Source organism: Phoxinus phoxinus (assembly GCF_949152265.1).
Source record: "Phoxinus phoxinus genome assembly, chromosome: 1".
Lineage (NCBI taxonomy): Eukaryota > Metazoa > Chordata > Actinopteri > Cypriniformes > Leuciscidae > Phoxinus > Phoxinus phoxinus.
Window position 1 is genome coordinate 26043336 of NC_136876.1, and position 12797 is coordinate 26056132.

Genomic DNA, 12797 nt, shown 5'->3' on the forward strand with positions numbered 1-12797 from the left:
AATTTGAGACTGACCCATTAGAAATGGCATATGCTGTTTCTTGAGGCTACATTTTTGATCAAGCAGAGCCAGGATCATATGCTCTTGAATAATGGAACTGATTCACTAAAGTTTAGATTAAAACGAAAGACGTTGGTTTTCATTGCTTTTTCATCCTTTACATTCCTCATAGCATTATGGGAGTCATAGAATAAAGATTGAGGAGATATAGGGGCCCTGGTAAAGCCTTATGGGATAAGGAAGACTAAGCTTTAAAGGGATAGTTCACTTTAAAATTACAAGTTGTTTCAAACCTGTATGAATTTCTTTCTTCTGCTGAACACAAAGGAAGATATTTTGAAGAATGTCAGTAACCAAACAGTTAACTGGTCCCATTGACTTCCATAGTATTTTTTTTTCCAACTATGTAAGTCAATGGGACCAGTTAACTGTTTGGTTACTGGCATTCTTCAAAATATATTCCTTTGTGTTCAGCAGAAGAAAGAAATTTATACAGGTTTGAACCAACTTTGGGGTGAGTATATGATGACAGATTTTTCATTTTAAAGTGAACTAATCCTTTAAGGATGGTGTGAAATATCTATGTACTGTGTCTATGTATGTGTGTATGAGCACTATTGGGGAGGAAAAAAATTGGACCGTGCAAAGTTAAGTTTTTGAATATTTGAGTATATTATATAACTCAGCATGACACACAAACTGACCTTGAACTTCAACTTTAGAAATGTGCAATTTAAGGAAAGACTTACTTGACCTTCTGATGTCATTCCGAGATGTTATCTGTTCTTTCTGCTATATAAAATACCACTTTACAAAATAGTTGTCCAAATAGTGGCTGTTCAAGCTTACACTTTGTAATGTCATACCATACCAATTATTACCCGTTTACCGGACACTATATGTGAAAACTAACATATTACTAATACTAACTAACTAACTTTCTAACTAACTAAGGAAACCGAACTACTAACTAACAGCTAGCCTCAGTAGTGTGGATATATATATATATATGAGAGAGAAAGAGAGAGAGTGTGTGTGTGTGTGTGTGTGTGTAAATTTCCTTATTTATTTTTCTTGATTATTTAACCTTTTTTAAACAAACAGCATGTAAACAGTGGCACCAATCTTTTTTTTTTAATGTTGCATTTTGTTATGTCAGTCATAGATATTTAATGTATGATTGCACTATATTGGGGGCAATTACAGTAGCATGCCTCTTTTTATCTTGGCTGCATCTCAAAGACTCCTATGTGCACATACCTTCTAAATCCGCCATTTGGCTGTCTGACAAAACACTGATTATAACTTCATATTTATAGATGTAAATGGTCCTTGGATGTGGTAGCTTGTGGTGATAATGGAGGTTTAGTATTAAATAGTAAACTTATGGATTATTTCTATCTCAGCTCAGCCATAGTTTGATTGTTATTCCTACAACAGGTCTACTCGAAACTAGCATATGTACCAGAGGGTCTTGCATTAATCGAACTTTGTTTACCCTTTGATCATTATTTAGAAGAGGTACTTATCGTTTTTGAGGTATTTCCCTTAGATCAGATTCTACAAAAAGCTGCCAAATTAAAATTAGAGACACAGGAATCTGGGAGAACACAAAGTGGCTCAGGCATGTTTCTATGTAATTGCCTGACAGCTGATACCACACATTGAGTATATGTGGACTGAAGCAAATCAAATACCATTATCAGCCATGCATTCCTATTTTTTTGCTATTTATTCCCATTTGGAACATTAGATACAAAATCTGAAATGGTAATGAAAACACACTGGTGTTGAATGACACATGTGATTATACTGGATCAGTATAATGGAGGAGCTAAATTCAAATCAGGCTTAAAAGGTGTATTAGAGAGTATCTGTGGCTGTATAAAAGTTTTTCATGGCCCCCGGGGGGTGTAAGTGCAGCGCCTTATTCGCATCGCTGCAATTCTGAAAATGGCGGCACGGAATTCAGCTTCCAGATGTGCCTTAGCAGAGGTGGTCGGAACAACGTCTGAGCTATGTGCTTAGGGTGGTGTTTCAAGGGGTCGTCTGAGAATACCTGTGAGGAATGTGATGGTGGGGGATGGAAAACCACAACAGGCCCAGGCTTGCACCCCCCCCCCCCCCCCCCCCCACACACACACACCCCATACCCCACAGTATACTCTCCCTCCCTGCATCTCTAAAACTTTCCCTCAAAGGACGAAAAACCCAAATTGATTACTTTGGAAATATTGGCTTATGCTGATTATCTTCATGTGACTTCATCTGACTATCTTCAGAAATGGGATGGGTAGATATACATCCATCAGAGACTGTCTGGTGTCTCCTTTACCTCCCCCACCTTTCTTGTTTACTTCTCAAACATCCCCAGGTCTTTCTCTGTTTGCCTTGCAGCCCCACACCATAAACTTTAGGTCCAAAGTAGCATGGCAGCTAGTGTCATAAAATCATGAACTGCATGATCCTGAATCTATGGCCCTGTTTACACCTGGTATTAAGATGCATTTTGCCTGATCTGATCACAAGTAGGCTATGTATACACACCCGTTTACACCTGGCTTTCAAACACTTCTGTTCTGATTTCTTCGAGGGGAGGGTCTATGGGTGGGTAAATGTAGTTTTTTTTCAGATATTTCGATCTAATGGACAAAATAAGCTCTGCAAAATTTACATATGAACTTGACCAGAGACGACGGAAAAACATACGGAGAGCATCTGCTTTCGTTTCTGCTCTGATAGCTGTGAGTGCATTAGAAATCACAAATGGTGAGAGAACATTGTGCTTAGTATGTTTTTCGTCTTCAAACCAAACTTAGGTCTCCAGCCAACAAAGTTTAAATCCTGTCTGGCTAGCGCGCTTCCCATAATTTTTATGCATTAAGTAAGTGGGCTGAGAGCAGGCGGTCTTTTGAACGCATTCGACCACATAAGCATCTACACTACGAAAGAAATCTGGTCGAATGCGTTTATGACTACATCTGGAAGTGGTCAAAAGTGTACAAGCTCAAAAAGTTTTTGACCCCCCTTTACTAGTATTTACCTGTATGTGAATGCACAGCACACATAAGGAAACATCTATTTTATTCTTCCACATGCGTCTTCTTTTAGAAGGGGTCAGAGATATATTGACAAACCACAATTCAAGTCACCTTCATTTATACAGCGCTTTTTACAATATAAATTGTTTCAAAGCAGCTTTACAGTGATAATAGTAAATTAATGTAACAAAGATTTTTTGGCTGTAGGCTACAGCAGCTCTAGAGAAGTAAGTAATTGTCCAGCTTAAGTAAGTTTTTGATTGATACATTTTTTGTTGTAAAAATCATTGATTATTGACTTAGGGGCCACTTACACAACACCGTTTTCAACTGAAAACAGAAAACCTTTAAAGCATTCTAGCCGTTCATTTACGACAACACAGTGTTTTTGTGCCCTGAGAATGCAAACTTTGAATTTAAATAGGTTTCAAAGTGCACTTTTTTTTAAAACGATGCGTTATCATCTCCGTGTAAACTTGTCATGACAGAATTTAAATTTTGGTTGAACTATCCCTTTTGATCATATTTCAGAAGCCAATGGGTTTATTTAACCCATGAGTCCATCAAAATTGTACCCAGGGGCAAAACATTCAAGCTGTATTGAACATGGTTAACAGGAAATTACAAAAGGACCCAAAATGTCCTTAATGAAGGAATTTCAACAAATTCTTCCACAGGAAGCATATAAATATCACAGGTGGAATTGACATCCATCCCGTTACCCAAAGAGCCATAACTTTGCAGCAAACAGTCTCGATCCAGAGGAGAGACAAGGCTTAGCCGTGAGGAAAAAGCAATAGAGAGAAGGAGCTTCTCAGGTTCCTCTCTTTTATCAGATTGTTCAGGCATTGTGCTGCTCCATGTGTTAACAGAGAGGATTAAACTGCAGCAAAGCTGAGAGAAAGAATATTGAACAGCGCAGAGATGGTGCGCTCTGCTGCCAGTGTAATTATTTCCTGAGCGTTTGACAGGGTGCCAGTAATTACCTGATACCAGCCCCTTTTTATCTCAGTCAAAGGGTAGTACAAGTTTACACTTGCATGTGCTGCACCGTAAAAAAAAAAAAAGCTGTAAGACTGTGCCACTTGTTTGATGTTCCTCCCTCACTTTGTGTCTTTTCTTTCGGTTTCCAAAACTGTTGTCAGTTAAAGTAGTGCATACTTCTTTGCTAAAGTGCACTTCTCCATCACTTGATTACCATTGTGAGAGTACACACTGCAATGGTGTGGTGAGTACCACCATAATGGTGGTGTTCTCATATTAAATGACTTCTGGGGTGCTGCAGACAATGGCATTGTGTGTAGCAGCGATGCACAGGCAGCCTTACCAAGGGACTTGCTGCTGGAATTCGATTTGGTCTAAACTTTCACAGCTGTGTGGAGGATGATGGGCGAGCTGAAACAAAGGGTCTGTGGTCTCCTCACTGTAAAAGAGGTGGCTGTTCCTGCGTAAAAATCTGATTTAATTTAGTGCCTGTAGTCTTCTTGACTCTAATTGGTAGCATACCATACAGAAAGACAGGCAGCCTCGGCTTCAGCCCTGCCCCCTGCCGGGTGAAGATAAAATCAGAGCTGCTGGGCGAGATGCTATGATAGCTTCACACTGATATCTGCTTGTTTATACAAGACAGCACCTGAAGAGGATTGAAAATCTAAGTTTTGCCTCTGACATCCTGTCAGGGTACCAGGGGTTTTTGATATGCCAAAGATGGCATGTAAGCCGTGATAGTCTGCAATTACAAGCACCTCATGACATCACACCCTAAGGCAGATCCAATTGTCATCACATGGCACAATGGTGTCCACATGAAATACTCAAGTTGCCACTTCTAATTGGGTCTGCCACAGAGCCGTTAGGACATTTGTACTGTTCGCCACTGGAATTTTCAGTCATGGTGAAGGGCTGTTGTAATCCAAGCCTTCAGCCACTGACACTGTGTCTTTGAATTGGCCCTTTGTGCTGGAGGAAAAGCCACTGCCTTTCACAAAGGGAAAAGGTCGGAAAGCACTGTTTGCCTTCGGCTTTGTGTTGCAGCTTCTGAGAATGAACGGATTATACAGTGTCACTACAATTTACATGCTCCAGGTGTAGACTTACCATTCAGCCCCACAAGAGACTGTTTCCTGACTGTCTTCTTGTACCTAACATTTCCTTAGCACATGTTTTCAATTTAGAAAAAAATGTCATAATGCTTTAAAAGTTGATGTAGGGGTGACAAGAAGATCTTCACAATTTTTACTTCATAATCTATCCCATGTGGATTCTTTTAAATTGTATTTTTAATTAATATTTGCAAAAATCATACTTAATCAGTAATCAATTTCATATATACATTAACTTGAGGAGAATAACATTTACTTGAGGAGGAAAAATACTACTGTAATGTATCTAGTCTTAAGTATATTTATAATTACAGTATAATATATTATCTGAATTATTGTCTTCTTTGTATGAAATAGTTTAAATTCAGATCGTTAGTGATATTTGTGCTGTGTACAAACATTTCTGTCTACCTATCCTACTTGTCCAGAAGACTTGCAAAACATAACCTCAATGCTAGAATAAAGCATATTTGTTCACAGTTGTTATGTCACCCTCAAAGCAAGATTGCACAGACACCACCAGTGTAATTATGGCTTGGCCCATCAAAATCTGTCTGACTGGCATCTATTCAGTGAGGGCTCCAGGCTGCGCTCACCATCAAGTGTATCCTTGTATGGTTTTGTGCCTCTTTAAATCAAATACAGGAAATGACTGTCCTAGCTGATTTATCATTTCTAGCAGAAAAGAAATCCAAAACTTTGATGTATTATCAGTATTATCACAAATTTAGAAATGTTACCTGGAAAATGATAGCGTAGTGTTTTTGGATTGTAGCCTTATAGCCTTTGGTTATTAGGTATAATTTAACTTACCTCATTTTATGTTATGTCGGTTATTTATTAAGCCTTCAAGAGTGTCTTTTAACATTGAAAATTAATCAAATTTGTGTCCTCTTTCCTTATACAGCTTTGAAGAGGTCCTTTGATATCGATGACGTGAATGAGATCCCCACATTCTCCCCCACATCTTCTGTCACATCTCCCATCAGCCCGAGTGCAATCCTCAATAAGTCAAATGATGTAAGGAGTCCAGGGAACCAGGTGTCTCCTCCTTACCGCTCCAGGATTAGTATCAGCTGCAGTCCTGCCCAGAGCCCTGTTATGAGAAATAGGATGGTGTCCAGTCTCTCCTTCAACCGAGGGATATTGGAAAAGCCCACTATCAATGCCAACTCTGGGATCAACCGAGCTGCCTCTTTTCAAAACAAATTTAACCCCAATGGCTTCATTTCATCTTCAGGTCCAGGAAGTGACAACGATAGTCTCCATAGCTCCTCTTCCAGTCTGGAGTACCAGGCCTCTTCTAAACTCTACTCCTACACAAGCCCTCCCCAGAGTCCTCTTGGTGTTGGGGAATTCAAGGCCCAACGTTTAGGCAGCCCAGCACTGAAGAAGTTCTCCTCCCATGGGAATATGTTCCATTCAGAGCTGGAGGGTCCTCTGGTTATCCCAACTGAACCAATGGGTATTAGCCATGGCTCCATGCCTTCTCTGGACCTCCAGATGGAGACTTCAGGAATGAGACGAGTGATTTCTCCTGGATCACGATTCACCAATACAGGTCCACAGTGGAGCACAAGTCCCCATAATATCCAGAACAGCAGTACCTTTGCAAGGGACTCCTCTCTCAACAACCAGTCTCCTAGACCTAAAGATCCAGTGCGCCTCAACAAATTCCCTCTTGATCTTGACAACCTAGTCTTCAAGTCTCAGATGGAATCTCTGGGAGCACCTAAACCACCTCCAAGATTCCACACATTATCCAACAGTCCTATTGTCTCTGCAAGTCCCTCTGCATCCATCAGCAGCTTGGACAGCACCGACCTACCCCTGGCCCACAACAACAATAACAACATCATCGAAAAGAGAGAGCCCATCACTCCTCCTGGAGCAATCCCAGTACCCAATATCAGTGAATCTCCTGTGCTGCTGTCTCCAGCCCAGACTCTTCAGTTCAACTTAGTCTCTAAGCCCCAAATGGTCCAGGTGGCCCCTGCCTCTCCTTCCCCATCAGGAGAGATGGAGATCAGCAATTATATTGACCAGGACGATATCCATGCCAAAGAAAGCGTGGGTTCCATATTACAGCGGATCGCCTCTTTCTCCAGAGTGGAGACTAAGTTGCCAGTGTTTGATCCAAGTCTGGTCATCCCCCCAAGTAATGGCATCAAGAAAGACTCACCAACAATACAGCGCAAGGAGCTCAAGAGATCTGAAGGTGAGATGTATTGTCCTTAATATTTCAGTTCAGGCCTTAATAGCTAATTAATAAAGTTGACTGGAAGAACTGTCATTGCCCTTGGTGGTTATGCTAGATGTCAGAAAAAGATTTTCTATTGGTTGTGCACTTAAAATGTAAGGTATGCCCTTTACAAAGAATTTGATTAGTTAAGTAAACAGAACTGTGTGGGTCTAAAGGCAGTACTTTATATGAAGTGCTGCTGTCATCATAGCTGTCTTTCCGCACCTTACTGACATACTGTAGAGAAATGGGTGATGGGAGAGAAGAAAAAAGACAAAAAAGAGGAATTCCTGGCATATCAACAAATAGCTGAGTGCAAATGGTGATAACAGTTCAGTGGAGTCTGTCATCACTGCCTACCCAGTAAAGTGATCCCTGGCAGACATAGCTAAGTCGATAGGTGCCAGAGGCTACAGAATCATACCCTTATACATTTAAATTTCTCAGGTGTGTCAATCTCTGCTACAATGATCTCAACCCAATCCTGAGACGCCTACATTACTTACCATTGGGATTAGAGCAATTCAGACAGGGCTTGGAGTCTTGGCACCATAATTATGTTCTTATGTATGGCTTTACATAGCAATTGACTTTTGACAATAATGAATTCAGAACTAAGGCTTAGTGATATCAAAGGGATCAGGTTGGAAAGCATATATAGTTCATAGTAGGGTTGGGCGATGTCTACCAAATTGGCATCAGACGATGTCTACAGTAAAACTTTGCGATGGATGTTGACATCGGGGGTTGCTTTTGAGCATTAAGCTCCGTTAATGTGGCGTGCGTCTGAAGAAAGAGAGAAAGCGCACAAAGCTGAAAGGGCTTGAATGAAGCACATTTGGCTTTAGATAAAACTATAGAGGATATAGTGCTGAAATATCATTACCCCAAACTATCTTTAGTCCTTGTGGTGTGATCCACACCGCTATTTTGACGTGCTGCTCACTTCAACTAGAAATAGTAAAATGGTGCTACCATTCTGTCTCCCAGTCCGAATGGAAACATGCCGCGGTTAACCATTTGAATATAAGTGGTTTAGTTAGTGTAAAACATCTAGTAGCCAATAATTCGTTTGCCGTTTTTTGCTAAATAACATCTTTAGTGTTCATTGAACTGGAAGAAACACGATGCTGCCTCAACATTGTGATGTCTGTCAGCCATTGGTGATGGACGATGGCATCGTCTATCGGCCCAACCCTAGTTCATAGTCAACAGCTTGGTTGCCACATATTGACCCATTTGCAGTGTCAAATATATATTGAATCAGGATATTACTCTTTAAAGTACATTTGCCTAAACAATTATTGATTTTGCAGATGCAAAGCTACTTAAAAAATCTAATCATCATAGGGGTTCTGCTAGTATGTTAATCCAAATTCAGCCAAATTCATTCATTCAAGACAAATACATAGTAGTAAGAGACTATAATGTTCGCTAATTACAGCTGTTCTGGGTTCTCCAGAGGCCCCAGACAGTGTGATTTTGTAACAATCATGTTTTTTAGAAGCATGTACTATCACCTTTTTATTAATGTTTTTACTCTACAATTGTGCAGTTTTGGGGCATTTTTTAAATTAGTAATGATAATTATGATATGGGTTTATTTAAAATAGCAACATTTTATGTAAAATTCACATTAAAGAAGATCTACATTTCTCAGTTTCATTCATGGTGAAAACATGAAACGTGCCATAGTTTAGTGGAAGATTGCTGCCATCAACTGGAAAACAAACACTTTTGCTAGTGCTCACTGCTCAGTAAATAGTTTGTGCATTGATGCTAGATGTTTAGGCTGTACTGTGGCTTAGGTGCTATTTTTGTATAGTTTAACCATTATCAGCCTTTTATATACATATATATGTATCATGAACACAATGACGGGGTGAAATGTGCTGTGATGCATGGGGCACCAGGTAAAATCTTGCCTAGGGCAGCAAATTGGTCAGGGCCGGCCCTGAGTTGAAACACTATAAGACAACAGAAAGAGTTAAGTCTGTTGATAGAAACAACAGAAAACTCCAAAGTCCCGAATCTTGAATCAATAATAGTAATGATAAAGATGGGATTAGGTATCTATAAATCATGGTGTGCTACACCTCTGTGGAACTATGGCAACGCTATCAAATGGTGATGTGTTCATGTTGGATTCACTTAAATGACAATATGTTTCATATAACTGGTGTACCACAAACTGTAATGAACTGTAACTGTAATGAATTTTGACATATTTCGTACAAAAAATACATGTTGGGAAACCTGTGGGATTGATTTAGTCTGACCAGAAATGAGTTGAGGATTTTTCATCTCCACATGTTGTATATTTGCTTCCTTCTGTTGTTTTTCCCTTCGTCTTCATTTCCTGGGGTCATGTTGCAGAGAGGAGAGGGGTGCATTTCCTGACCCGAGAAAACAGAGAGCATTGAACTGGAGGAAATCTGTGGGCGCCTACAACTGTGTTTGGACACAGATCCTAGTAGTATAGCTTATTTAGCAGCACTAGTTGTGCATCTCACGAGTAAGCTAACATCAGGGTGGGTGTCTTAACATCTGCACAGATCCCAGACCCAAGCACAGCCTCCACACTGAAACATCTCTGAAACATAAACATGACTTCATTTTCCTAAGTGATTTATAATTTCCAGTGTCAGTACTGTAAGTGTGGCAAAATGGGTGCCGCCCCAGGCTTGTACCTCAGGCTGAAATGTGTTGTTTGCTGTTTGTCAGATGGTTGAGCTGTAAAGGCTGCGCTGATAGGTTCGGATGAAACTTAAAACAATGGTTGCAACAGTGGAACTCTGGGATGTGGGTGATGTTTATGTCATGCTATCTGCTTCAGGCAGTGTTTTTCAGCGGTTCCGTGGTGTCTTGTCTTGTTTTCTTTGCTTTTTTTCCCTCAAAATATCTGGGCGCATTGCGTATGGATGTAGCCCTTTCACGAAGCCAATGGGAAATACCCACCCATGTTTTCATCATGTTCCATGTGCATTATGACTTGTTTTACTTTTTGAAATGGGGTATATTTAGGCTTCACGTCATCCACCCATCATTGAGCTATATGTAGGCCCTTTGTACTGTTTCCTGTGATAACAAGGAAAGAGATCATTCACTGTTGAGGCCAAACACATGACATGCTCCCAACTGCGTTTATAGCTGTTCCCCTTGACAACATGATTTGTCAGTTAATTTATGCTGTCACCAAAGATGCTAATGTCAATGCCATACGCTATCATATAGGGTTATCAGGCTGACTTGAAGTTCAAGACTGTTTTTATAAAATAAAAAAATTGTAACGAATCCACTGGATGCGAGTTGCAGAACCCAAGTGCAGTTTATTTACATCCAAACTTGATCAAAATACAAAACAAAGACTTGATTAAGCATAACTTGACATGACACAACTTGACTTGAATTCACATAAACAAACCTTCACCACACAGTGGTTACACAAACAATACTTGACAAAGACACATGGCAAACATGAGGGCTTAAATACACACGATGTGTGTTTGACATCGGCTGCAGCTGGATGTAAGCGATCGGTGAGAGTTACCGTGTTCAGGCGGGGAGTCGGACGCTTTCTACTTCCCTAGTGACTCCCACACTGCGTTTGCATACATTGTCACAGTTGAACTGAAATAGATGCAATATTTGCCACAATACACAGACGTTTCCATTAAATACTTTATGTACTGCTTATACAGCATCTGTTTGCACAAAGAATAAAGTTCAACATACTATTTAAATACCAATGTAGTGAGATCTACGTTTTTTTTATCAGTTTTATATTGATAAACATGACACAATATAACATCACGACTACATGAAAAGAGATTTTACTGTTTTTTTTTATACATTTTACAGATTTGTGAACATTAGTGCAACTGAAGGTGTGAGAATAAACACGAAACACACGTGATCGTTGTCATGCGGTGGATTCGGCCAATCGGGGGTTTGGCATGTTGCTTGCTTATTATATATTTTAAAAATTATACATCTTATTATACATTTGTATGTGCTTTGCTTTTTTTGTAGTAGATTACAAGAGATCTTGATGAGTTCTACTCTTCTTGTTCCTTGCATTTATTGAAGTCTAACACTAATATAGACATATATAAAAAGTCTTGTAAAATCAGCCATCATGTTACAACTGGCTGTAAAAATGAAAAATGTTCTGCTGATGTGTGTTAGCTACTCAAATTATTATTTTGCTATCACTCCCTTCTTCTGCGCTAAGAGTTTGCTAGTAAAAACAAACATTACAAAACCAGCCAATGGGCTGTCCTCTGCTCTCTTCCTCTAACAGAGAGAGAGAGATAGTGAAATCATCTTTTAAGCTGCTCATAAATACAGCAAGACCTCCTGAACAGACAACGGATTCTCTTCTGAAACTGCCACAGCTACTTATGTGGTAAAATAAAGAACGTCTGCTGATGTGCTGATGAGTTGCGTTTCTTTTCATCACAATGACCTTAGAAGTTCCTCACATATCCGGAGTGTAAAATTCCATTAACCTTGCTATTTCCTCATTTCAGTCAAAGTGCTGCTTTCTGCATTTGTACAGTATTTGAAATCCAGTCAAAATGAAAAAGATTTTTTTTCCCATATAAGTCTCTCTCTCTTCTTTCTCCCCCCCATTTCCTAGGTCTTGGCTTCATGTCTTCACTTGTCTGATGACGGCTGAAAGCTCTTTGGTCCCTTTTACAGCACAATTTATTCTGGATCTAATGACAATGATTTAGGGAATAAATTCTTCCCAAGCAGATGTTTAAGGCCTCTATCCCATTATCCCCTCCAGCTTAGAGAGAGAGAACAAGAGAAAGCTTGGCTTTATAGAAGTTTATCACATTTCTTTGAGTTAAACAGTGTAGTTACTTTATCAATTTCTGTGTTTCTGAATAGACAGGAAGTTCAGAGAAGTGAAATGTTGTACGGCCAATAGAGTGCAAGTTAAGTTTAAGAAATAATTCCTATATAGTGTTAGCTTCTTTTTTAATTTATTTTTTAAAGGCTGTTTATGGTCAATGCTTGGTGCTATTTTCAGTCATATCACAGCTTCTTTTGTATTGAGAAGGAAATGTGTTTCCTTAGCAGATAAGACAACATTAACAAGCAGCAGTATTGTTATCTTAGGCCCATTGAGGTGGGTCAGTGATGGGATTGACTTGCCTGTTTACCAGAACCTGGTGCTTTTCTCTGAGAAAGATTTGAATGTCTTCTCCCTGTTTAGCATAATTTAGCTTGCTGTCATTGATGATTTATTACCTGTGCCCGTGTCTGAGGCATTGGAGAGGTCTGTGTGTGTGTGTGTGTGTGTGTGTGTGTGTGTGTGTGTGTGTGTTGCCATTCCATTACCACCCAGTATTTAGTCAAGAGGAGCTTTTACAAATTACCATGGAAACCTTCAGGTGCTCT

At 39.7% G+C, this 12797-nt stretch overlaps 1 protein-coding gene across 2 annotated transcripts in view; it reads left to right on the forward strand.

Annotated features, from left to right (window-relative positions):
• Positions 1-12797, forward strand: part of septin12 (septin 12) — a 70486-nt gene that overhangs the window by 1825 nt on the left and 55864 nt on the right. For both annotated transcript variants that reach the window (XM_079629378.1, XM_079629379.1), the window contains exon 2: positions 6051-7361. In XM_079629378.1, coding sequence (XP_079485504.1) covers positions 6051-7361 — 1311 coding nt within the window. The remainder of the gene's footprint in view (positions 1-6050; positions 7362-12797) is intronic.